The sequence below is a fragment of the Chrysemys picta genome, chromosome 4 (assembly GCF_011386835.1).
Source record: "Chrysemys picta bellii isolate R12L10 chromosome 4, ASM1138683v2, whole genome shotgun sequence".
Classification (NCBI taxonomy): Eukaryota; Metazoa; Chordata; order Testudines; family Emydidae; genus Chrysemys; species Chrysemys picta.
Genome location: NC_088794.1, coordinates 85,649,556 through 85,677,416, shown reverse-complemented (window position 1 = coordinate 85,677,416; position 27,861 = coordinate 85,649,556). Strand labels below are relative to the sequence as shown.

General features: G+C 44.7%; 2 protein-coding genes across 50 annotated transcripts in view; one reads left to right on the top strand and one right to left on the bottom strand.

Annotated features, from left to right (window-relative positions):
- GPHN (gephyrin) overlaps positions 1-27,861 on the bottom strand; it is a 534,893-nt gene that overhangs the window by 432,267 nt on the left and 74,765 nt on the right. For 7 of the 49 annotated variants that reach the window (XM_065592883.1, XM_065592896.1, XM_065592890.1 and 4 more), the window contains one exon: positions 9,260-9,344. The exons of 40 other annotated variants lie outside the window; for them this stretch is intronic. The gene's annotated coding sequence lies outside the window, so the exon portion shown is untranslated. Of the gene's footprint in view, positions 1-9,259; positions 9,345-27,861 lie in introns of those variants that run through there. 2 more of the 49 variants (XM_065592880.1, XM_065592885.1) reach the window with 1 other exon arrangement.
- Positions 22,759-25,005, top strand: LOC135983118 (uncharacterized). The gene is made up of 2 exons (XM_065592899.1): positions 22,759-23,478; positions 24,473-25,005. The coding sequence occupies exons 1-2, from the start codon at positions 22,902-22,904 to the stop codon at positions 24,946-24,948; spliced, it is 1,053 nt and encodes a 350-aa protein (XP_065448971.1). The 5' UTR covers positions 22,759-22,901; the 3' UTR covers positions 24,949-25,005.

Genomic DNA, 27,861 nt, shown 5'->3' with positions numbered 1-27,861 from the left:
TGATGGGGGCTAATTTAGCTACAACAAGTCAGGAAAAAAGATCTTGGAGTCATCGTGGATAGTTCTCTGAAAATGTCCACGCAGTGTACAGAGGCGGTCAAAAAAGCAAACAGGATGTTAGGAATCATTAAAAAGACAGATAGAGAATAAGACTGAGAATATATTATTGCCCTTATATAAATCGATGGTACGCCCTCATCTGGAATACTGCGTACAGATGTGGTCTCCTCATCTCATAAAAGATATACTGGCACTAGAAAAGGTTCAGAAAAGGGCAACTAAAATGATTAAGGGTTTGGAACGGGTCCCATATGAGGAGAGATTAAAGAGGCTAGGACTCTTCAGCTTGGAAAAGAGGAGACTAAGGGGGGATATGAGAGAGGTATATAAAATCATGATTGATGCGGAGAAAGTGGATAAGGAAAAGTTATTTACTTATTCCCATAATACAAGAACTAGGGGTCATCAAATGAAATTAATAGGCAGCAGGTTTAAAACAAATAAAAGGAAGTTCTTCTTCACGCAGCGCACAGTCAACTTGTGGAACTCCTTACCTGAGAAGGTTGTGAAGGCTAGGACTATAACAGAGTTTAAAAGAGAACTGGATAAATTCATGGTGGTTAAGTCCATTAATGGCTATTAGCCAGGACGGGTAAGGAATGGTGTCCCTAGCCTCTGTCTGTCAGAGGATGGAGATGGATGGCAGGAGAGAGATCACTTGATCATTGCCTGTTAGGTTCACTCCCTCTGGGGCACCTGGCATTGGCCACTGTCGGTAGACAGGATACTGGGCTAGATGGACCTTTGGTCTGACCCGGTATGGCCTTTCTTATGTTATGTTCTTGAACACTTGACTTTGAACTTAAATTTTCATTTGATATAGCTTTAAAAAATAACTAGGAAATTATATACAAAAAATTAACTGAAGTAGAAATTCTATTATGTGGAACTATACTGACCTCCACATGGGTCATATGCAGAACTGGAACCTTTACATTTATTGCACAGGCCTCCACCTCTCGAACTAGCAGAGTAGTTGGTAGTAATAATACTAGCCTGCAGGTTAGACACTAGAAGGGGATGAAACAGAGTGGGTTTGCCAGTCGGTTCACAGATATTTGCTGACAGCAGAGGAACATTTGGACTCAGGGATCCTGAGTTCTAGCCCAGGTGGTGCCCATGAGTGTTTTCTAGTGATTTGTAGGCCTTTCTGCTCCTGATCCCTTCTGTCCCTGTCCCCACTATTTCTATCCCCTCTGCTGTCCATCCTAGCCTATCCTATTCGCCCTCTGTTTCTGACATTCCACCTTCCGGACTGTCCCATTCTCCACCTGCTCATGTACCTCCTCACCAGCTTGTCCCACTGTGCTCTAGCTCCAGTCAGTCCCATTCCCCCTTCTCGTATTTCTCCTCATCAGCCTGCTCATGCCTATTCTTGGTCCTGGCCCCTATGAATCTGAGTCTGGCTGCTTCCTCCTTTTCCTACAAGCCACCTGGGTGCCAACAGGGAGAGAAAGAAGTCTCCCTGCTCTCAGTTCTGGTGCTTGGTGCCACAAATGTCAATTACAAAGACAAGGTGGATGAGGTAATATCTTTTATTGGACCAACTTCTGTTGGTGAGAGAGACAAGCTTTTGAACTTACACCGGTAAGCTTGTCTCTCTCACCAACAGATGTTGGTCCAATAAAAGATATCACCTCACCCACCTTGTCTCTCTAATATCTTGGGACTGACACAGCTACAACAACACTGCATATAAATGTCATTAGCAGCAACTGCAGGAAAAATTCTGTTCGCCCTATGGTTACTTGAATGTTTCATTAACTATGTGGGGAGGGGGGGGAAGCATGTTCAGTGTGGTTAGTACAGAGTATGTGGAGGTGGAGCATACTCATAGGAGATGAAGTGTTGAGAATTTTTCTGCTAGCCTCTAACAATCCTCTATGGACCATGTGCAAATAATGATTTTTAGAGACTTAAAATCTGCCCAAATTTAGGTGAATTTTCACAAGGATAGCAAAAAGGCAGCTCTCTAACACGTTGTATGTCTGTACAAAGTGCAAGCTGGTCTCCATATTGGAAGAGAAGGTTCGAGGGCTGGAGAAACGAGTATCGACTCTGAGTTGCATAAGGGAAACTGAAGATTTCCTGGACAGACGTCAGGAGATGCTTCTACGGCCGCAATGTTCTGAAGATTCAGAGCAGGTGCAGCAGGGACAGAAGGATTGTGAGGAGGTTTGGCAGCATGTGACCTCCAGAAGGAGAAAGAGGAGCGTCCATGCACCAGCAATGGAAATACAGGTGAGCAATCGTTTCCATGTTCTCTCTACAGGTACTAATGCGGAGAGTGGACTAGATGACCCATCTGAGGGAAGGGAGCAGAAGGCGACTCCACCGATTGGAAGGCAAAAGATGCACTGTCCTAGGGATGGGGGTTCCACGACCACCACTCCCAAGAGGAGGAGGAGGGTGGTGGTGGTCGGGGACTCCCTCCTCAGGGGGACCGAGTCATCTATCTGCCGCCCCGACCGGGAAAACCGAGAGGTCTGCTGCTTGCCAGGAGCTAGGATACACGATGTGACGGAGAGACTGCCGAGACTCATCAAGCCCTCGGATCGCTACCCCTTCCTGCTTCTCCACGTGGGCACCAATGATACTGCCAAGAATGACCTTGAGCAGATCACTGCAGACTACGTGGCTCTGGGAAGAAGGATAAAGGAGTTTGAGGCGCAAGTGGTGTTCTCGTCCATCCTCCCCGTGCAAGGAAAAGGCCGGGGTAGAGACCGTCGAATCGTGGAAGTCAACGAATGGCTACGCAGGTGGTGTCGGAGAGAAGGCTTTGGATTCTTCGACCATGGGATGGTGTTCCAAGAAGAAGGAGTGCTAGGCAGAGACGGGCTCCACCTAACTAAGAGAGGGAAGAGCATCTTCGCCAGCAGGCTGGCTAACCTAGTGAGGAGGGCTTTAAACTAGGTTCACCGGGGGAAGGAGACCAAAGCCCTGAGGTAAGTGGGGAAATGGGATCCTGGGAGGAAGCACAAGCAGGAGAGTGCAAGAGGGGAGGACTCCTGTCTCATGCTGAGAAAGAGGGACGATCGATGAGTTATCTTAAGTGCCTATACACAAATGCAAGAAACCTGGGAAACAAGCAGGGAGAACTGGAAGTCCTGGCACAGTCAGGGAACTATGATGTGATTGGAATAACAGAGACTTGGTGGGATAACTCACATGACTGGAGTACTGTCATGGATGGATATAAACTGTTCAGGAAGGACAGGCAGGGCAGAAAAGGTGGGGGAGTTGCGTTGTATGTAAGAGAGGAGTATGACTGCTCAGAGCTCCGGTATGAAACTGCAGAAAAAACTGAGAGTCTCTGGATAAAGTTAAGAAGTGTGAGCAACAAGGGTGATGTCGTGGTTGGAGTCTGCTATAGACCACCAGACCAGGGGGATGAGGTGGACGAGGCTTTCTTCTGGCAACTAGCAGAAGTTGCTAGATCGCAGGCCCTGGTTCTCATGGGAGACTTTAATCACCCTGATATCTGCTGGGAGAGCAATACAGCGGTGCACAGGCAATCCAGGAAATTTTTGGATAGTGTAGGGGACAATTTCCTGGTGCAAGTGCTGGAGGAACCAACTAGGGGCAAAGCTTTTCTTGACCTCTACTCACAAACAGAGAAGAACTAGTAGGGGAAGCAAAAGTGGATGGGAACCTGGGAGGCAGTGACCATGAGATGGTCAAGTTCAGGATCCTGACACAAGGAAGAAAGGAGAGCAGCAGAATACGGACCCTGGACTTCAGAAAAGCAGACTTTGACTCCCTCAGGGAACAGATGGGCAGGATCCCCTGGGAGAATAACATGAAGGCCAAAGGGGTCCAGGAGAGCTGGCTGTATTTTAAAGAATCCTTATTGAGGTTGCAGGAACAAACCATCCCGATGTGTAGAAAGAATAGTAAATATGGCAGGCGACCAGCTTGGCTAAACAGTGAAATCCTTGCTGATCTTAAACGCAAAAAAGAAGCTTACAAGAAGTGGAAGATTGGACAAATGACCAGGGAGGAGTATAAAAATATTGCTCAGGCGTGCAGGAGTGAAATCAGGAAGGCCAAATCACACTTGGAGTTGCAGTTAGCAAGAGATGTTAAGAGTAACAAGAAGGGTTTCTTCAGGTATGTTAGCAACAAGAAGAAAATCAAGGAAAGTGTGGGCCCCTTACTGAATGAGGGAGGCAACCTAGTGACCGAGGATGTGGAAAAAGCTAATGTACTCAATGATTTTTTTGCCTCTGTCTTCACGAACAAGGTCAGCTCCCAGACTGCTGCACTGGGCAGTACAGCATGGGGAGAAGGTGACCAACCCTCTGTGGAGAAAGAAGTGGTTCGAGACTATTTAGAAAAACTGGACGTGCACAAGTCCATGGGGCCGGATGCGCTGCATCCGAGGGTGCTAAAGGAGTTGGCGGGTGAGATTGCAGAGCCATTAGCCATTATTTTTGAAAACTCATGGCGATCGGGGGAGGTCCCAGATGACTGGAAAAAGGCTAATGTAGTGCCCATCTTTAAAAAAGGGAAGAAGGAGGATCCGGGGAACTACAGGCCAGTCAGCCTCACCTCAGTCCCTGGAAAAATCATGGAGCAGGTCCTCAAGGAATCAATTATGAAACATTTAGAGGAGAGGAAAGTGATCAGGAACAGTCAGCATGGATTCACGAAGGGGAAGTCGTGCCTGACTAACCTAATTGCCTTCTATGATGAGATAACTGGCTCTGTAGATGAGGGGAAAGCAGTGGATGTGTTATTCCTTGACTTTAGCAAAGCTTTTGATACGGTCTCCCACAGTATTCTTGCCGCCAAGTTAAAGAAGTATGGGCTGGATGAATGGACTGTAAGGTGGATAGAAAGCTGGCTAGATCGTCGGGCTCAACGGGTAGTGATCAATGGCTCCATGTCTAGTTGGCAGCCGGTTTCAAGCGGAGTGCCCCAAGGGTCGGTCCTGGGGCCGGTTTTGTTTAATATCTTTATTAATGATCTGGAGAATGGTGTGGACTGCACTCTCAGCAAGTTTGCAGATGACACTAAACTAGGAGGCGTGGTAGATACACTAGAGGGTAGGGATCGGATACAGAGGGACCTAGACAAATTAGAAGATTGGGCCGAAAAAAACCTGATGAGGTTCAACAAGGACAAGTGCGGAGTCCTGCACTTAGGACGGAAGAATCCCATGCACTGCTACAGACTAGGGACCGAATGGCTAGGTAGCAGTTCTGCAGAAAAGGACCTAGGGGTCCCAGTGGACGAGAAGCTGGATATGAGTCAACAGTGTGCTCTTGTTGCCAAGAAGGCTAACGGCATTTTGGGCTGTATAAGTAGGGGCATTGCCAGCAGATTGAGGGACGTGATCGTTCCCCTTTATTCGACATTGGTGAGGCCTCATCTGGAATACTGTGTCCAGTTTTGGGCCCCACACTACAAGAAGGATGTGGAAAAATTGGAAAGAGTCCAGCGGAGGGCAACAAAAATGATTAGGGGTCTGGAGCACATGACTTATGAGGAGAGGCTGAGGGAACTGGGATTGTTTAGTCTCCAGAAGAGAAGAATGAGGGGGGATTTGATAGCAGCCTTCAACTACCTGAAGGGGGGTTCCAAAGAGGATGGAGCTCGGCTGTTCTCAGTGGTGGCAGACGACAGAACAAGGAGCAATGGTCTCAAGTTGCAGTGGGGGAGGTCCAGGTTGGATATCAGGAAAAACTATTTCACTAGGAGGGTGGTGAAACACTGGAATGCGTTACCTAGGGAGGTGGTGGAGTCTCCTTCCTTGGAGGTTTTTAAGGCCCGGCTTGACAAAGCCCTGGCTGGGATGATTTAGCTGGGAATTGGTCCTGCTTTGAGCAGGGGGTTGGACTAGATGACCTCTTGAGGTCCCTTCCAACTCTGATATTCTATGATTCTATGATTCATTTCTTTAGCTTCAAGTCCTTGCTTCAAAACATGTAGACATACTAGAACATCTCAAAGAAACAGCTGTAAGACATTTTTATCATTGGCAAAATAACATTTTATCCTAATCTCATTCTCAGAAATGGATGAACCATTTTTGCTTAAACTTTCAAAATAAAAATTTAGCCTGAGGCAGACAAACATTAAACATTTCAGTCTGGAATTATTAAAGTTTGTAAAAATTATAGCAACTGAAAACTGAGTTTCATAATGACTGAAATGGAAAGGAAATCTAAAGTTAAAAAAAATATTTCTAGGCAGGTTGGAAAAATGATCTATAAAGCAGCAAGGCACTATGGAAGTCACTGCCTCAAACTAAAAGGAAATTGTTTTCTCTATAACCTACAAATATTGTTTTACATATATTCTCATAATCTTTTAAAGATATATTTTTGTCCTGAATATTAACAGATTTAATTATCCCCTGATAAGGTATCTATTTTACCTGTGAGCGACTTTCAACCAATCAGACTTCCAGCAACAATAACTGCAGCCATATTACATAAAACAGAAAAAATATACTCTGCTTTTACAGTGTCACTAGCTCCACAGTAACTATGAAATTGTTTTAATTTTACAAACTGCAGGACTCCTTCAGTGGTCTAGGAATGTTTAACAGTATATATTCTCACTTACTGTCACACTAATTTTTGCTTATTTTCCCCCCAGGGTTTATGTTTCTAACAATGTGTCTAATACTATGTCTTCACTGCCCTGCAGTTCACATTATGGGGTGCTAAGTGCTGCCTGTATGGACACTGTGGGCACAAAATAAAGATTCCTTGTTCACATTAAATGTAGCCCTGTTTTAAGGGGACTACATTAATGAGTTAGGAACCTTTTAGTTCGTGCTCTCAAGGGGGTGTTACAGCACAGCGTGCGCACTGCTATTCATGCCCCTTTAGTCTCAACTGTGGGGTAGTGTAGACAAGTGCTAAAGCCTAAAAAATAGGGCATGAGCTTTTAAGTACAGCACTAAACCTGTCCTGGACTCAGGCTTTTTTGATTCACAGAGTCATATGAATCAGCTCAGCAAACAGGCGGTCAGTTGGTTTGAATAATCTAGCAGAGTTAATCCATTTTTTTGGAAAACTGGCTACAAGAAACCTTGATCTTTTCCCTCAATCCAATATATTTATAGCATACAGAGAAAGTAAGAACAGGATGTGATGCAGTATTGCACATATAGGCAGTGCAGATATATATTTGGGGCACAGCAAGAAAGGGTATTTGAAGTGCTCAGTAAGATTATGCTAAATAAAGACTTTTCAGGAAGAATTATTTTGACAGTATAACCTCTTACTTTAAAGCGTTCATAGAGAAGAAAGGAAGATTGTTAACAGCTTTACCATAAACTGATATTCCTCAATATTATTCCTATATTCCTTCCTCAATAATGTAGCATTAAGGGAGAGATGCAAGAGAGCTCATTATATCAGAGTTTGTAGGGCCAGTTTCAAAGCTCTTCATACCAAAGATGGTATATGGTTAAAGAATTTTCTGGGCTACAGTAAGTGTTCTCATGCATTGCAGAATAAATAAAAGTAAATCTCTTTCCTTTCTTAAACCATTTTTCAAACAAAGAAAACATATCAATCAAAACATTACTGTTCAACAGAGTATTATTCATATTCTACAATCTCAGAACAGACACCAATCTAGAACTGATGGAATGAAGGTTTTAGTGACAAAAATGCCAAATCCTTCAAAATTGACAAAAATAGAATCTACACTTACAAGACACAAACTATGAATAACTGGAATATATTGTGACAAAGTTCCTCTTCTGCCTTGGTAGGTCCTGCGCTTATTGGCGGATTTGCTCGCCTCAGAGATTCACGGCAGCCTTCAGTTTGGCCATTTTTGCTAGTGGTTCAAACCTGCCGTTCACTCAGCTAACCTCATCTCTGGCCAGTATGGGGAAAAGGAAGGAGAACAATCCCACAGTCTCTGCTGATCCACCTAGTGGGTTGGGGGACAGGCCAGGGACCTTCCCCTCTGGTGGGACCCACAGTCCCGGTCAACTCCTCTTGTATCCAATGGGGGAAGAGGGATGGAGGGGGAACCCGGACCCACCCTCTACTCTGGGTTCCAGCCCAGGGCACTGTGGATCACAGCTGTCTACAGTGTTTCTTGTAACAACTGTGTGACAGCTAAAACTCCCTGGGCTACTTCCCCATGGCTTCCTCCCAACTCCTCCTTTATCCTCACCACAGGACCTTCCTCCTGATGCCAGATAGCATTTGTACTCCTCAATCCTCCAGCAGCATGCCCTTTCAACTCCTTGCGCACCCCTCACTGACTGAAGTGAGGTCCTTTTTAAACCAGTTGCCCTGACTAGCCTGTCTTAATTGAGTCTAGCAGCTTCTTAATTGGCTCCAGGTGTCCTAATTAGCCAGCCTGCCTTAATTGGTTCCAGCAAGTGCCTGATTGTTCTGGAACCGCCCCTGTTACCTTAGCCAGGGAAAAGGGACCTGCTTAATCTGGGGCTAATATCTGCCTTCTATCACTCTCCTGTACCCATCTGGCCCGACACTGTCACAGTATATACATTTTTCTTGCATTATCATTACTAATCATGAACATTTGAACACTTCTTTGTTAATTTGAGTAAGTCAAACTGGTGTCCAGGGCAGGCTAAGGGTTGCTGTTCAGCTGGCCTCTTTTCTTCCTCCCACTCACAACATGAATTGATATGAGAGTTGGGTGAGAAGAGAGTGTTAAACCTGCACCTCCCTGGGTCAGTTGTGTTGCCTTTAAAGGGACACTGTCTACTTTAAAAAAAAAAAAAAAAAAAAAAAAAGTACTTTCAAGTGTTAATTTTAGGTCTTCCTGACACTAAGTTCTTCTGCCAGTATTTTTGGATTTACAAACATTTTCTATTTTTTTTTAAATACTTTCCCCCCTTTCTTGTTGCTATCTAAATCAAATGGATGGACTACACACAAACATTTAAACAGTTATACACTTTAAGTTACATTTTATTCAGATTATTACTTTTTAGCTTTTTAATTATATTAGAAAATGGTAAATGGTGAATGATGCCTTTTTTATTTTCACTAATTGATTACTTTTTTACTTGTGATTTGTTTCAAGGTCTAACTGGATGGAAATTCAAATTTAATTAAAAATGCACAAAAACAGCCTTTAATTTTTTTTTATTAAATAAAACTACCTTAAACATGTTTGATACATATAAAAATTTCCTAAAACAAGTTTTGTATGTAAAACTAACTGATTTATTAAACAAAGGAAATATTACCTTTAGAGAAATGAACTGGTCACTTCTGGTCACTATGTCCTTCAAGATATGAGAAGTACTGGAACTCATCCTGCCACATCTAGTGCTTATTCATACATTGGAAAAGGAAAACAAGATCTCTTACTTTTTCAACTCTCAGTTGGTTTCTTAACTTTGAACTGAACTAGTCTCTCTGCACCTGATCTCAAAAGTTGATTTAGCACTTTAACTCACTGGTTTCAGGTGCTTAGCCAGTGACCTTCCACCAGTTCAGCGATTTGACTTTCTCCAAAATTTTAGCAGCAAACTGGTATTGCTTAATACCCTTTATGTACTTAAACACATTTAATAGATCTAGGCCTTAACACGGGTTATTATAATTTCAAATTTAATATTAAAGGTTTAATTTAAATAGAAACATGATTTATATCCACCCTGTTCTGTTTTCTATAATATCTTCCAGATACAGAAATCTTACATGTCTCTTGTAATAAATAAAAGGGGGGGCGGGTGGAAATTCTGACAGAAATGTGATTCTGAAGTTCACTCTGTCCCTTTAATACTATAGATATCTCAAGGGATGGCACCATGGCCAAAAATTTTCAATGCTGATCAAGTTTATCTCCACCCAATGTTTGATTCCATCATGCTGTACTGTCAGGTAAGCATAACAATTTTATTTGGGATTAGATTTATTGGGACACATACTGTTTTGTTTATTGAACATTTCAGATTTGTCATTGTTTATTTAAACTGTTCAACATCATTACTCATTTGTGGTACTGTAGGTGCCTAATTTTTCATTCTTTACCATTTGTTTTGTGAAGCTCTCCACTTAAACACTACAAGTGGAGTATTTAAAGAGATTTAAGAGCTCCCTATAAAACAGTATAATTAATGTCAGAACCTCCCCAGGTGTGTGGTGTGATGTTTTGTGGAGGAGGTATGATGTAGGATTAATGGGTGATTAGATTAGATTAGATAAAATAAATAAATATGCCCACTAGGATTAACAGAAACAATACATTCCCCAGTATCTCTAGCAATCCCAGAAGTTAAAGGATAGGTTCTTACACACCACTTGTAACACACGAGACCTGGGCCGAAAAAAAATCCCATCACCACTAAATCTTCCGAAGAATTTTATGATAAATACGGGGCTCTGGAAGGTGCGGCCATTCAAAACTCAGCTAAAGAAATTAGTAATCAATTTTTCTGATATGGAGTATCAAAGGCTCAAATGTTAATATAATGATTAAGATCACCTGGAGATCACCATGGGTATATCTACACTGCATTGTAAGCCCAGGGTTAGTCGGACTCGAGTCAGCTGACCTGTTTAAGGAAACCCTGGGCTTGAGCATCTATGTTGTATTTTAACTCTATCTTAAGACATTTTTAACCCATGTTCGAACCTAGGGCTCAGGCATCCACACTGCACAAACCTGAGTCAAAGTAACCATATCCCGGAGTCCCCATATCCCTTCACCCATCCTACCCCAATGTGGTCACTCTAGCCCTCTTCAAACAGGATTGCATTAACGTGAACTAGGAACATTTTCGTTCATGCCGGCAGAGTCTGAAATAGAGGAGTTACAGCGCACACTGCACTTCACACCTCTGTAGTCTGGACTGCAGGGAAGTGTAGACATGCCCTACACAAAATACAGAATATCCTCCCCAAACAGATGGCACTTTGGGCAGAGAATGACTTTTCTGAGAATTTACATGTGTTAATTAGCTTAAATTAAACTTAACTGAAAGATAGGTGCTTTAAAAAACTTAGTATCCATGTCTTTTTAATTTGTCCCAAATGACCTTAACAAAACAATACAAACTCTTCAAACTTTCCATGTAAAGTTAACGGAAATCTTACACAGACTATATTTGAAGAAATTAGGTAGCAATAAACTAAATTATATTTAATTGTTAGATTACATACACTACAAACAGTCAGGAAATTCTTTGAGAGGTCATTATGACATCAGAGTAATTCAACAAATCCTCTCTCCATGCTAATTTGTATGCAACAATACTATGGGTTGTAAAGAATCCCTAGTATAAGGGAGATTGGACAAGTATCAAGAATTCTCATAGACAGATTACTTAGTCAACTGTCAGTGCCCTTTAGATTCCATGGCTGCTTTCGATCTTGAACATCAGTGCTTGGAAGTCTCCAAATGACACTGGTGCGTCAGCTCCACTGTGCACCAACATATTCCAAGAGCATGGGAAGTTCTTAAAGCACAGAAATATTGAGATTCAGAAGACTGGGCTCCCCACATCCACGTCACATAGGGTTGGTCTCACTAACACAATTCTGTAAACCAATAAATCAATGGATCACAATAAGGATCACATTTCCCCACTATACTTCCGCTGTACTGCATTGCTTTGGTCATGCAAAGCAACTAACTGTAAACCCAATTTAACTGATCAATGTGCTCTAAGTGCTTTATGTTGCTCTAGCATGCCAATGAACTTGCCCTTAACATTTAAAATACTTTTTTTTAAAAAAAAAAGAGCTGATACTGCATAATTTCAAATCATTTCAAATATCACATATAGCCTTCTACTTGGGATACTTATTTAGTGTTAGTATTTAAAGTTTAATTATTTAAAAAAAAAAAAAACCAAAACAGCCACTTCCAAAACCGAAAACTACATCAAAATGGCCTTAAGGTTGAGAGCACATATCAGTATCTTTAGAGTTAAGTTTACACTTAAAAGAAATCCAAACATGTTATGGTATGGAAATGAACATATAGCACGTAACAATCTTAACTCTGTCCTGCACTGATATCATCGGGGAAGAAATGTGAAAAAAACCTTCAATATATCTTTGAAAAGCAGTTTAATCTAATCTAGAACCACAAACACTAAAATGCCTTAATTATATTTGTATTATTATTACTATCATATGGTGTCATTACAGGTCAGAAGCACAATGGAGGTCCACCAGAACTCAATGTGGCGATGCCACGATGGTATAGATAAAACAATGTGCAATATCTAACTTCTCTTGTTGTCCAGTTATATTTGGAGAAACCAGCAATACAAGAAGGCAACCAAAGAAGGAATGAGCACAGAAGACATGGAAAAGAAGAATCATTAGCCTACCAAAGCATCATGAGCTGGCTGGGCTGAAATATTTTTCTAGAGTTCCAATACCCACTACAGTAACAACAAAACTGATGTTCCAATGTTGAGGAACAGTGGAGGCTAACAGAGGGAGTTTGCCTGGGAGCTGTCCGAGAGGAGGTACGCTAAGTGCTGCATTAGGGGGGCTGTGTTGGTCAGTATCTGAGTGTCTGTTGCAGGGGCAGTTTGTCAGTTTGACCATGTGCTTGATTGTTTGAAAAGTGCTTTGTTCCAGGTGGGCCTTGAGTGGGCCTGACTGTTTAAAAAAAGGCAGTCAGCAGCGAACCAGCTGAGCGGCAAACAGCAGAGGCTAACAGAGCGTTTGCCTGGTAGTTCACTTGGGGAGAGCACCCTGAGGCTTTCATCTTGCAGGCGTCTCTGAGTAGTTACTGCAACAACTGAGGAAGCTCTTAAAAGGAAGGAAATATGGATGGTGAGCATTCAGCTGTTGTTACCTGCACAGGACGTGCCATGTTTCTTTCTTCCACAGGACAGAAACGACTTTGTCTGTACAAAGTGCAAGCTGGTCTCCATATTGGAAGAGAAGTTTCGAATTCTAGAGAAACAAGTATTGACCCTGCGTTGCATAAGAGAAAATGAAGATTTCCTGGACAGACGTCAGGTTATGCTTCTACGGGCACAACATTCTCAAGAATCAGAGCAGGCTGCGCAGAGGGGATAGGACGGTGAAGAAATTTGGCAGCATGTAAGCTCCAGAAGAAGAAAGAGGAGCGTCCATGTACCAGCAATGCAGATGCAGGTGGGCAACCGTTTTCATGTTCTCTCCACAGGTACTAATGCAGAGAATGGACTAGATGATACATCTGAGGGAAGGGAGCAGAAGGAGACTCCACCGATTGGAAGACATGAGATGCACTATCCTAGGGATGGGGATTCCACAACCACTGCTCCCAAGAGAAGGAGGCAGGTGGTGGTGGTGATGAAGGACTCCCTCCTCAGGGGGACTGAGTCATCCATCTGCCGCCCTGACCAGGAAAACCAAGAGGTCTGCTGCTTGCCAGGAGCTACTGCCGAGACTCATCAAGTCCTCGGATCGCTACCCCTTCCTGCTTCTCCACATGGGCACCAATGATACTGCCAAGAATGACCTTGAGCAGATCACTGCAGACTACGTGGCTCTGGGAAGAAGGATAAAGGAGTCTGAGGCGCAAGTGGTGTTCTCGTCCATCCTCCCTGTGGAAGGAAAAGGCCTGGGTAGAGACCATCGAATTGTGGAAGTCAATGAATGGTTACGCAGGTGGTGTCGGAGAGAAGGCTTTGGATTCTTTGACCATGGGATGGTGTTCCAAGAAGGAGTGCTAAGTAGAGATGGGCTCCACCTAACAAAGACAGGGAAGAGCATCTTAGCAAGCAGGCTCGCTAACCTAGTAAGGAGGGCTTTAAACTAGGTTCCCCGGGGGAAGGAGACCAAAGCCCTGAGATAAGTGAGGAAATGGGATACCGGGATGAAGCACGAGCAGGAGAGCGCAAGAGGGGAGGACTCCTGTCTCATACTGAGAAAGCGGGGCGATCAGCGAGTTATCTTAAGTGCCTATACACAAGTGCAAGAAGCCTGGGAAACAAGCAGGGAGAACTGGAAGTCCTGGCACAGTCAAGGAACTAGGATGTGATTGGAATAACAGAGACTAACCTAATTGCCTTCTATGACGAGAACTGGGTCTGTGGATGAGGGGAAAGCAGTGGATGTGTTATTCCTTGACTTTAGCAAAGCTTTTGATACGGTCTCCCACAGTATTCTTGCCGCCAAGTTAAAGAAGTATGGGCTGGATGAATGGACTATACGGTGGATAGAAAGCTGGCTAGATCGTCGGGATCAATGGGTAGTGATCAATGGCCCCATGTCTAGTTGGCAGCTGGTATCAAGCGAGTGCCCCAAGGGTCGGTCCTGGGGCCGGTTTTGTTCAATATCTTCATTAGTGACGGGTTGGATCACAGAAACCCCCCTGGGAGCTGCCACCCGATGTGCAAAGACTACCCCTGCTCCTGTTTTCCCTGCCAGCTCAGGACTCCAGCACCCTGTCTTGCTGAGCCAGACACTCCTGTTTGGCTCCACACACAGATCCAGGGTCTGAATCTCCTGTCCCAAAGCTGCAAGTTTACCTGAAAACAGCTCGCAGTAGTGCGCTTATCTTTAGCACTCAGATGCCCAACTCCCAATGGGGTCTAAACCCAGATAAATCCGTTTTATCCTGCATAAAGTTTATGCAGGGCAAACTCATAAATTGTTCGCCCTCTATAACACTGATAGAGAGATATGCACAGTTGTTTGCTCCCCCAGGTATTAATACATACTCTGAGTAAATTACTAAATAGAAAGTGATTTTATTAAATACAGACAGTAGGATTTAAGTGGTTCAAAGTAGTAACAGACAGAACAAAGTAAGTCGCCAAGCAAAATAAAATAAAATGCGCAAATCTATGCCTAATCAAACTAAATACAGATAATCTCACCCTCAGAGATGTTTCAGTAAGTTTTTCTCAGACTGGACACCTTCCAGGCCTGGGCACAATTCTTTCCCCTGGTACAGCTCTTGTTGCAGCTCAGGTGGTAGCTAGGGGATTCTTCATGATGGCTTCTTCCTCTTCTCTGTTCTCTTCCCCCCCTTTATATATCTTTTGCATAAGGCGGGAACTCTTTGTCTCTCTGGGTTTCCACCCCCCTTCACTGGAAAAGCCCCAGGTTAAAGATGGATTCCAGTTCAGGTGACATGATCACATGTCACTGCAAGACTTCATTACTCACTTGCCAGCACACACATATACAGGAAGACTCACAGGTAAATACAGCCATCTGCAGACAATGGGAGTCATCAAGATTCCAAACCATCATTAATGGTCCACACTTTACACAATTACAATAGGCCCTCAGAGTTACATTTTATATTTCTAGTTTTAGATACAAGAGTGGTACATTTATACAAATCCGATGATCACACTCAGTAGATTATAAGCTTTGTAATGATACCTTACAAGAGACCTTTTGCGTGAGGCATATCCCAGTTACTTACATTCACTTATTACCGTATTTTCTCTAAAACAATCTCAGTTACATTATATTGACTTATTATCAAGTTTTTATAAAACCATATAGACTGCACAACGTCACAACGGTCTCCCACAGTATTCTTGCCGCCAAGTTAAAGAAGTATGGGCTGGATGAATGGACTATACGGTGGATAGAAAGCTGGCTAGATCGTCGGGATCAATGGGTAGTGATCAATGGCCCCATGTCTAGTTGGCAGCTGGTATCAAGCGAGTGCCCCAAGGGTCGGTCCTGGGGCCGGTTTTGTTCAATATCTTCATTAATGATCTGGAGGATGGCGTGGACTGCACTCGCAGCAAGTTTACAGATAACACTAAACTGGGAGGAGTGGTAGATATGCTGGAGGGTAGGGATAGGATACATAGGGACCTAGACAAAGTAGAGGATTGGGCCAAAAGAAACCTGATGAGGTTCAACAAGGACAAGTGCAGACTCCTGCACTTAGGACCGAAGAATCCCATGCACTGCTACAGACTAGGGATTGAATGTCTAGGCAGCAGTTCTGCAGAAAAGGACCTAGGGGTTTTAGTAGACGAGAAGCTGGATAGAAGTCGACAGTGTGCCCTTGTTGCCAAGAAGGCTAACAGCATTTTGGGCTGTATATGTAGGGGCATTGCCAGCAGATCGAGGGACGTGATCATTCCCCTCTATTCGACATTGGTGAGGCCTCATCTGGAGTACTGTGTCCAGTTTTGGACCCCACACTACAAGGATGTGGAAAAATTGGAAAGAGTCCAGCGGAGAGCAACAAAAATGATTAGGAGGCTGAAACACATGACTTATGAGGAGAGGTTGAGGGAACTGGAATTGTTTAGTCTGCAGAAGAGAAGAATGAGGGGGGATTTGATAGCTGCTTTCAACTATCTGAAAGGCGGTTCCAAAGAGGATGGATCTAGACTGTTCTCAGTGGTAGCAGATGACAGAACAAGGAGTAATGGTCTCAAGTTGCAGTGGGGGAGGTTTAGGTTGGATATTAGGAAAAACTTTTTCACTAGGAGGGTGGTGAAGCACTGGAATGGGTTAACTAGGGAGGTGGTGGAATCTCCTTCCTTAGAGGTTTTTAAGGTCAGGCTTGACGAAGCCCTGGCTGGGATGATTTAGTTGGGGATTGGTCCTGCTTTGAGCAGGGGGTTGGACTAGATGACCTCCTGAGGTCCCTTCCAACCCTGATATTCTATGAACATTGTTGGTACTGCCTTTGCTAAAGTGCAAGAAGGTGCTACAAGGACCCAAAAGGTCAAAATTCTTCAGAGCTGGAAGAAGAGGTCCAAGAATGAACCTTATGATAGCATTTTAAAAGATGACAACCGTTCTGATAGTATTACTTGTTCCAAGACAATGAGCTACTAATTCAAAGAAAAGTGCCTCCCAGCACCATGAAAGCCTATGACATCAACCAAGCCAGTAGGAGCAACCAGAGACATCTAAGAACTGTATGGTTCATCCAGACTGCTAATGGCAAATGTAATCTCTTTATCTAGTGACTCACTCACAGTGAAAAGTACAAACACATTTAATACACAATCTTTTTGATTCCCTTGAATAAAGCAAAACAAAAAATACTATGTTAAAGTATAGTTATTTTTAACACTCACGACACTATTACTTTTGGAGGCGTCTGGATGGTCTCAATTCCTCCCATTAGTGGAAAGTGTCCACTTCCTAGGAGCAAGCCCTCAACCTCCATTTGAAATATGCATAAAAATGTAAAAGTAAAGTATTTTAAAAAATTCTATTTATTTTTAAGGTCCTACATTATTTTAGTAGCTAGAAGCCTCCCAAATTTTAAGAGTGTAGCTCTGGAAAATAACTACACTTTAAAGTTAAATTTGTTCTTACCTGGTGTGACGCATGGCCAGAAAGGTTAAGCATCCTACAGGATAAATTATCCGAATTCAACCTTTAGGGACATATTGGTAGAGAACGTTTGTGTTTTTATGTGTTTACATATATATTAAGAGGTTAACAATGTAATCAAACAGTTCCTGTCTATGTTGTATTCTGTTAATTGAGAGATCAAAAGGAGATCTTAACATTTAAATGGCCTGTAAATATCGTGATATCAATGTATTGATCTCTTTCAAATGTATAGCAAATCACCTGCGAATGGTGGAAAACAAGCAATTGCCTTAGGTTAATCCATACAGTTAATTACTTAGGAATTGGTTAGGTGATGCTTAGGAATTGGGTCTACTTCAAAGTCTCCATGATTGCCTGTTGTTCACCTAAGGACCCCGACTGCCAAGAGAAGGCCTGGAACTGTATTAAAAACCCTTGGGTCCTGATCCTTTTTATCTCAGATCTGCTTGATGCTTTATGCAGGGGAAGCTTAAGTCGTAAGACTGAGATCTCCAGTCCCCTGTGAATCATCCCTGGATATGAACATTGGACTGAATCTATGGACTAGTTCTAAGAACTCTTTGCAACTCCAAAGCTCACCATCTCTACTATGAAACTGATCTCAGAACTATACTCACGTCTGTATTGTATACTGATCTTTTAACCAATACTCCCCCCCCCCGCCCCTCTCTCTCTCTCTTTTTTTTTTAATAAATGTTAGTTTAGTTAATAAGGATTGTCTATAAGGGTGTATTTGGGTAAGATCTGAAATATTCATTAACGTGGGAGGTGATGTGTCCGATCCTTGGGATTGGTAGAACTTTCATATTTGACTTGGGTGTGTGGGCGGAAGCCCAACGCTGGGTTGCTATAAGGGAACAATGTATTGGCTTCTGTGCAAACCAATAAGGTATTGTAGAAGCTGTTTTGTGCTGGCTTAGTAAATCTAAGTATTGGAATATCCACCAGCTTTGGGCATTGTTTGCCCCATTCTCTGCAGTTTTCCCTTATTGAGTAACCTCTGAACAAACAAGTCCACTATTCCAAGTTTGCAATTTAGGAAGCAGAACTACACCGCACTGGGAGTAGGACTTAAGCCTTAGGGATAGCTCAGTGGTTTGAGCATTGGCCTGCTAAACCCAGGGTTGTGAGCTCAATCCTTGAGGGGGCCACTTAAGGATCTGCAGCAAAATCAGTTCTTGGTCCTGTTAGTGAAGGCGGGGGCTGGACTCGATAGTCTTTTCGGGTCCCTTCCAGCTCTATGAGATAGGTATGTCTCCATATTTTATTTTATTTGTCTACACTACAGGGGAAATTCGATCTAAGCTATGCAATTTGAGTTACGTGAATAGCGTAATTCAAAACGACGTAGCTTAGCTCTACTTACCGGGGTGAACACACTACGCAATGTCAACAGGAGACACTCTCCCGTCGACTCCCCCTACTCGTCTCGATCCGGTGGAGTACAGGAATCGATGGGAGAGTGATCTGCGGTCAATTTAGCAGGTCTTCAGTAAACCCGCTAAATCAACCGCCAATGCATTGATTGCCACTCGTCGATCCGCCAGTAAGTATAGACAAGCCTTTAGATCTGCACTTTTTGTAGAAGTTGCCTAATAAGATTTACTTCAGGAAATTAACATAAGCAGTCCCCAGACTTCCTGTGTGCTGCAATACATAAGGAAATCTTTTAAAAATGTATCTTTAATTTTATACATTTAAGCCTTTTTGTCCTGGGTGAAAAAGCTCTTTGGTTTTTAAGATCCTGTTCTTCTCACACTGTTCTGCTTAGCTTCTGCAGAAAATCCTTCTTTCAGAGTTACAAAATGGCTGCAGTTCTTACTCAGTCTCCAAACCACTTCCTTTCTCAATAAGATCCTAGTTCCTCTTTTCACTCCCTCTCATGATTTATACTGTATTATATAATTTATACCACTACTCAAATAACAAGTGTATGTTCTCAAGTTCATATTTGTTCCAATAAAACATTTTTACGTGTCACTGTATATGCATAAAAAGGAATGAAATTCATATGATAAATTCATCTCTGACCTCATCTGCACCGTATCCACTAATCCATCTCCCTGAGACCACTTTCAAATTCTCCAAACATTTGAGCCTCCACATATAGACTCCCTTTGGGGAACCCCGCCACCCCCAAAAAGCAGACAGATAAATGTTTCTTTCTTCCCCATAACATTTCATTGGCCCAAGGTGAAGGATGGTCAATATTCTGTCGTGGTCCAGTGAAAAGATTTAATGTATGATATTTTGCAATCCATTATCTCAAAATTGGCTGAATACTGCACCATTATGGGTTCTGCATATTTTTGACACATACACACACACACACTCATAAAGGTGCTTTTAAGATAGCTTCAAATGCCACAAGAAAAAGATCAAACTCCAAACACATAGAATCAATGCTGAGGGTGACTGAAATTGCTGACTCTTTGCTGAGAAATGGGAAGGGACTCTGCTTTGTGACCTGTGAGAGGGTGGGCCCCAATAGGGCCAGTACAGCCAGGGCAGCAGGTTGTATTGGTACTTGCCTGACCACACAGTGCCCACTTATTACTGTGCTGTTGCTTGCTGAACTCAACTAATTGCTGTTGACATTCCTACATCCCCTGTGACAAGTAAGGTTCTCCCCACAATCTCTTTGCCTATTGAGGAGTTCCAGATGAATCAGCAGGACTAGTCCTGCCCCATGAGTTAGGAGCCATGAAGATACCCACATCAGTCAGTGGAGCTTTATTAAAAAGGCTTGGTCACGCAGGTGCTCTGGTACACTACCCTCCAACTAAGGAGGTGCTGAGACATCCCTACACCTGGGATCTGAATGATGAAACCACCTAAATGATGAAACTGGAAATGAGGGCTGGCACATCACCTGGAGGACAGGAGTCAGAGAGATACTAAATGAATGAAGATCTAAATCCAGAAATCCCTTACAGCAGTGCTTCTCAAAGTCTGGCCGCTGCTTGTTCAGGGAAAGCCCCTGGCAGTCCGGGCCGGTTTGTTTACCTGCTGCGTCCGCAGGTTCAGCCGATCGTGGCTCCCACTGGCCTCAGTTCGCCGCTCCAGGCCAATGGGGGCTGCGGGAAGCAGCAAGGGCCGAGGGATGTGTTGTTTTTTTAAAAAACAGCTAAGGCAAAGAAGCTGCTATCGCTATATAACATGGGCAGAGCTAGGGCAAAAGGCATCCAAATCATCAAGCCAGTAGCTGCATGCTACATATTAGGGTCCGAGAAAGAACCCAGACATTACAATTTAGTGTCTGTGGCTACATAATTAATACTTATCTATTTTCAGAATCTGGATATTTGTACAACATTTTCAAGTTATAAAGCATGACCTAAATGTTAAGAATTATACAATTCTAATTAAATTTAACTTATGTCTGAATTCTTTATCATTTGCACTTAATACAAATACATTACATGTAGGGGACAGCGTAGTTCAGAACAAGAAAGTAAAATAGCAGTTTTTCATTTTCAGACCATTCTCAGTGAAAAGTTAACAGTGAATTCACGTGACTTGCAAGGTCACCTCTATCTCCTGATCGTAAATTCTATAGCCCAGCTCCTGCCCTACCTTTGGGGAGCTTTGAGCCAATCAACGAGTGCAATGCTGGTGAGGATTCTCACTACACATGGAGACAGAGCTGCCATAATGGCTCCTACACCACCATTACTCCCTCTGACCAGCACAGGAAGCTTGGCTGGAGAAGTAAAGAATAGCAGTCAAGACTACTGGAGTAGTCAAGACTTTATGCTATCCCCAGCTACTGTAAGAGTCTCTCTGGGTCTTGAGCATCTGACATAAATTAGAGCAGCCTTAGGTTGCTCCAAGTTATATCTGAGTTTTGATGAGGTTTAGGTTCCTCATCCTATCCCAAACCTATACCAAGTGCTGCTTGGCCATCACTCAGGATCTGGCCCCATATCTTCAGTAAAGAGAGAGGGGAAGACTACATGATAGTGTGATGTGGTGTAAAGGTTTTATCTGGAGTTTGGGATTTCCACATTACTCCCAATACTGAAACCAAAAGTGAATAATTCATGTAATTTCAAGTGCATGCTAATGACATTTTTATATCTAAGCACACCATCATGCATTCTGTGCATGCCACACATATTACAGAGAAATTATTTTAGGAATTTAAAGCTAATTGGGAACTATTTACATCCTTCTACCTGTAAAGCTAAGTACCTTTCGCATCATACTTCTAACTGTTCAGGGCTCATAGGGAGAGTAGGTATTAAGTGTCAGGAACCCATAAAAATAACATAAAATGGCTTTTGTATAAATAAAAGCACCACAATACTAAGGGCTGTTATCTCAGGACTCTACGGAGCTAGAAACATGTCTTGCGATTCCGTCCCTTCCTCCCAGTGAAAAGTTATGAATCTCCCTTTTCCAAACACATAAAGCTTCTAGTTGAGAATTTCAAAGCAGCACAGGGGATCTAGCCGCCCTGCTTTCATGAAAAATATTGGAAGATGTGTGACTAAGTCCCCTGCAATGCTTTGAAAACCGTAATCCAATTCTAGTAATGGGGCAGGATAACAAACTTTAATGTTTGTGACAGTAAAGCTGTCACTTGTGCAGAACTGAATCTTAGCATTTGGGGCTTTGGACAATTGGGGGAGGGCGGCATTTCAAAATAGGAGAAAACATTTAGCTAGCCAGTTAATTTTAAATTAAAAGCAGTGGCTATCTGAAGCTGTTCAGTGGTTCAAAATCTTAGAAAAAATCCCAGGGAGATGGTTGAATGGGAACACGGTAGGTGAGTGGCTCCAAAGTGCCTAAGTTCATTTATCACATGGCTTGAAATTTATTATTACTCTACAAATCAATCACATGACTATCACCTCCAAATATGTGGGGTATGTCTGTACATACAAGCGCTTATATTTTTGTACAAACATTTAAAAAATAAAGATACAAGAAGGTCATATTAGATAGTCCATTGCTATGCAACTAGTTGAATGTCATTTATCACAGCTTACTTTATTAACAGTATCTCATTACCTGGTAAAGGTTTACAGTACATTATATTCTGCTCATAGTAATCTCCCATCCAGCATACTTTTTATTTTCCTGATTTTCTTAACACAGGTACCAGACATTGCTAATCAGAACAGCAACACACAAGTGTCTGGACAAGAACAGAAGTGCTATTGAGAGGAGAAAGACACATAAAATCTTTGTATCTAAGGCCTGGTCTACACTAGGCGTTTATGTCGAAGTTAGCGCCGTTACATCGAATTAACCCTGCACCCGTCCACACTGCGATGCTATTTAGTTCGACATAGAGGTCTCTTTAATTCAACTTCTGTACTCCTCCCCGACGAGGGGAGTAGCGCTAAATTCGACATGGCCATGTCGAATTAGGCTAGGTGTGGATGGAAATCGACGCTAATAGCTCCGGGAGCTATCCCACAGTGCACCACTCTGTTGACGCTCTGGACAGCAGTGTGAGCTCGGATGCTCTGACCAGCCACACAGGAAAAGCCCCGGGAAAATTTGAATTTGAATTCCTTTTCCTGTCTGGCCAGTTTGAATCTCATTTCCTGTCTGGACATCGTGGCGAGCACAGCAGCACTGGCAACGATGCAGAGCTCTCCAGCAGTGATGGCCGTGCAGTCTGTGAATAGAAAGAGGGCCCCAGCATGGACTGATCGGGAAGTCTTGGATCTCATCGCTGTGTGGGGCGATGAGTCCGTGCTTTCCGAGCTGCGATCCAAAAGAAGGAATGCAAAGATCTACGAGAAGATCTCTAAAGACATGTCAGAGAGAGGATACAGCCGGGATGCAACGCAGTGCCGCGTGAAAATCAAGGAGCTGAGACAAGGCTACCAGAAGACCAAAGAGGCAAACAGACGCTCCGGATCCCATCCCCAGACATCCCGTTTCTACGAGGCACTGCATTCCATCCTCGGTGCGGCCGCCACCACTACCCCACCAGTGACCGTGGACTCTGAGGATGGGATAGTGTCCACGGCCGGTTCCTCGGACATGTTAGGGGACGGGGAAGATGAGGAAGGAGATGAGGAGGGCGAGGCAGTCGGCAGCGCTCACAACGCTGATTTCCCCGACAGCCAGGATCTCTTCATCACCCTTACAGAGATCCCCTACGAAGCGTCCCCAGCCGTTACCCCGGACACAGAATCTGGGGAAGGATCAGCCAGTAAGTGTTGTAAACATCTAAACATTTATTTTTAACAAAACAGGAATATTAACAATTAAAAGAATGGGTTGTTCATGATTAGTGTGCCCTAGGCGCTTAACGGTTTAGTCATGGGCAGTGCAAGTTTTGAAAAAAAATCTAGCAATGTCCGGTTTTCCGTGATTGTCCTGCACAAGCCGCTCTACTGTTTATTCCCTGCTACTGCAGCTACAGTAAAATGCGGTCTATATGTCCGGGGATAGAGCAGTAATCCTCCTGGGACATCTCGATGAAGCTCTCCTGGAGGTAATTTGAAAGCCGTTGCATGAGGTTCCTGGGGAGAGCGGCCTTATTGGGTCCTCCGAAGTACGACACGTTGCCGCGCCACGAGACTATCAAGTACTCGGGAATCATTGCTCTGCACAGCAGGGCGGCATACGGCCCTGGTCTTTGGAGGCTTTCCCGGAGCATTCTCTCTCTCTCGCTCTCAGAGATCCTCATCAGGGTGATGTCGCCCATGGTGACCTGCTTTGAATTAGGTAGGGGACTGTTAGTGTTGGGACTGCTTGCCCGTTCCTTTACAGAACTGTAACCGCTGGTTTGTAGCCACGCGGTGGAGGCGGGAGAGGGGCAGCCGAAAGGGATCGTTCCCGGGGACAGCCGCGAGGGGGTGGGACAGGGGCAGAGTTCCCGCTTGCCGGATTGCTGGCAGCAGGAACTGACATTGCTTTAAATGTGAAATGAGGCCAGTGGTAATATAAAAGTTTTAAACTGCCACAAGTGTACGGCTTACCATGTCTGCCTGCAACAGAAATTCCGTTGTGCTGCCCCGCTTCTCAAATGTGCTGTGCAAGACCCCAGGCACTGAATGCGAAGGCCGAGAATTCGACCTTGTGCTGAGTGCGCATGTGATAGGTGCTGTGCATGGTCTTGTTCACAGAGAAAGACTATGTTCTTTGTTCACAACTACATTTATCTTTCTGAGGAATTCACCCCCTTTTTCCCATTTCCACAGCCCCATCTGCGACTGTCTCACAACCTAGCCTGGCATCACACTCCCAGAGGCTAGCGCGGATTAGGCGTAGGAAGAAGAGGACACGGGAGGACATGTTCTCTGAGCTTATGGCCTGTTCCCAAGCCCAGGCAGCACAGCAGACCCAGTGGCGGGAGAACTTGACCCGAATGCACCAAGCAAACATGGATCGGGAGGAGAGGTGGCGGCAGGAAGACCAGCAGGCGACTCAAACGCTGCTTGGACTACTGAGGGAGCAAACGGACACGCTCCGGCGCCTTGTGGATGTTCTGCAGGAACGGAGGCAGGAGGACAGAGCCCCGCTGCAGTCCATCTCTAACCGCCCTCCCCCGCCACCAAGTCCCATACCCACCTCACCCAAAGTGCAAAGAAGGAGAGGCGGCAGAGTCCCTGCTAACTCTCACTCCACCCCTGCAGAGAGCTCTAGTAGCAGAAGGCTCTCATTCCCCAAAATTTGAAAAGTTCTTTCCTTCCCGCCTGACACAAGCCCCCGTCCAAGTTTCACCTCCCAGTGCCATGTGTAGTTGATAATAAAAAATACGTTTCTGTTAACTACTGTTTCAATCATGTTCTTTTGGAGGAGGAGGGGAAAGGGGGTTGGTAATTGGACAGGACAGTCACCTTTGGCAGGGTACATAGTCAGGGGCAGGCACAGCAGCAGGGCACATACACAGTGCAGTGATGCAGTGACTAGTTACCCTGGTTAGTCTGGGAGGTTGTTTTCATGTTATGTGGTGGGGGGTGGGTTGCTCTGTGACTTTGTGGCGGGGGAGGGCAGTTACAGATCTTAAGCGGCGGTCCTTAGGCAGGATCACAGAGCCACACAGCAGGGGATCTGTAACCGTCCTCCCCCTGCCACAAAGTCACATAGATCCCCCCATACACACAGTCCCGATCAGGAGGGGTGACAGGCTCCGTTGAAACAACCATCCCACCGCAGCGGAGCCTGTCAATCCTTGAGTTTAGAAGCTGCATTCGCGTCACTACACTACACCCGCTCCGCACCACAGTCTGCGTCCCAGTTTTAAAAAATTCCCGCGAAAACAGTATTAAAGAAAACGGTGTGCTTTAACAAAGTAGAACTATTTTTATTTCGAAACGTGTGTTGGAAGGGGGATGAAGGGGGTATGTAACCGGATAGGATAGTCAACATTAACTGGGTAAAGAAACGGGGGCAGGTTTAGCTTCTCAGTACACAAACTTTAAAGTCACAGGTTACCCTGCTCACTCAGGAACTTTGCTTTCAAAGCCTCCCGGATGCACAGCGCTTCCCGCTGGTCTCTTCTAATCGCCCGGCTGTCTGGCTGTGAGTAATCAGCAGCCAGGCTATTTTCCTCAACCTCCCACCCCGCCATAAAGGTCTCCCCCTTGCTCTCACAGAGATTGTGGAGCACACAGCAAGCTGCTATAACAATGGGGATATTGGTTTCGCTGAGATCACAGCGAGTCAGTAAGCTTCTCCATCTCCCCTTGAGACGGCCAAAAGCACACTCCACCACCATTCTGCACTTGCTCAGCCGGTAGTTGAAGAGTTCTTTTTCACTGTCCAGGGCGCCAGTATAGGGCTTCATGAGCCAGGGCATTAGCGGGTAGGCTGGGTCCCCGAGGATGACTATAGGCATCTCCACATCCCCAACAGTTATTTTGTGGTCCGGGAAGTAAATACCTTGTTGCAGCCGTCTAAACAGACCAGAGTTCCTGAAAACACGAGCGTCATGAACCTTGCCCGGCCATCCCACGTAGATGTTGGTAAAACGTCCCCTGTGGTCCACCAGTGCTTGCAGCACCATGGAAAAGTAGCCCTTTCGGTTAATGTACTGGGTGGCCTGGTGCTCCGGTGCCAGGATAGGGATGAGAGTTCCATCTATGGCCCCACCGCAGTTTGGGAATCCCATCGCTGCGAAGCCATCTATGATCGCCTCCACGTTTCCCAGGGTCACTACCTTTGGGAGCAGTACATCAACGATTGCCTTCGCTACTTGCATCACAACAACCCCCACGGTAGATTTGCCCACCCCAAACTGGTTCGCGACTGACCGGTAGCTGTCTGGCGTTGCAAGCTTCCAGAGGGCTATGGCCACTCGCTTCTGTACACTCAGTGCAGCTCGCAACCGGGTGTCACTGCGCTTCAGGGCAGGGGACAGCAACTCACAAAGTTCCAGGAAAGTTCCCTTCCGCATGCGAAAGTTTCGCAGCCACTGGGATTCATCCCAGACCTGCAGCACTATGCGGTCCCACCACTCAGTGCTTGTTTCCCGTGCCCAGAATCGCCGTTCCACGGCATCAACATGACCCATAGCCACCGTGATGTCCTCGGCGCTGGGTCCCCTGCTTTCTGAGAGGTCTGTGCTACTCTCAGACTTCAGGACATCACCGCGGTGCCGTAGCCTCCTCGCCTGACTTTTCTGCATCTGCCTCAGGGAAACCTGTATGATAAGCTGTGAGGAGTTGAGAGCGGCCACAACTGCAGCGATGGTCGCAGCGTGCTCCATGCTCGCAGTGCTGTGGCGTCCGCGCTGTCAATGATTGGAAAAGTGCGCGAACTGATTTCCCGCCGGCGCTTTCAGGGAGGGAGGGCGGGAGTGATGGACGGATGACGACAGTTACCCAAAAGCACCCTCGACACATTTTGTTACCCAGAAGGCATTGCCGGCTACACCCAGAATTCCAATGGGCAGAGGGGACTGCGGGAACTGTGGGATAGCTGACCACAGCGCACCGCTTCGAATGTCGACGCTTTCACCGTTAGTGTGGACGCACAAAGTCGAATTACTGTCCTTAGTGTGGACACACACGTTCGACTTTGCAATATCGATTCCAAAAATTCGATGCAAGTAAAATCGAACTACTCTCGTAGTGTAGACAAGGCCTTAGCTACTCTTAGGTTACTCATCCTGCACAGTAACTGAGTTTCTTCGAGATGTTTGTCCCGGTGGATGCTCCACGTTAGGTGAATCCATGCCCCTGTACTTGTAATCAGAGACTTTCAGTAGCAGTGCCTAGTTGGGACACACATGCGCTGTCCCTGTACCTATCTCGCACCTCCCCAAGCGGTTACATAGCACTGTGCAATGAACCCCCTCCCACCTCAGTTCCTTCTTTACCTCAGTGTCTCTAGTGTGAAAAAACTCGGAAGTAAAAGGGAGAAGGGAGGGTAGTGGAGCACCCACAGGGACAACCCATCTTGAAGAACCTCAGTTACTGCCCAGGGTAAATAACCTTTTCTTCTTTGAGGACTGTCCCTATGGGTATTCCATTTTAGGTGACTGTAGAGCCGTGCCCCTCAGTGGACGGGAGGGGCTTCGGAGTTGCAGTTGTGGAGGATGATAAAACCGTAAATCCAAATAGAGAATCAGATGATGAGTGCTACT

Bases quoted from the DNA above. Each gene is read 5' to 3' on its own strand.
- LOC135983118 (XM_065592899.1), top strand. From the start codon at position 22,902: ATGCAGAGCTCTCCAGCAGTGATGGCCGTGCAGTCTGTGAATAGAAAG. The intron at 23,479-24,472 runs GTAAGTGTTGTA...CCATTTCCACAG, and splicing joins ATCTGGGGAAGGATCAGCCA to CCCCATCTGCGACTGTCTCA.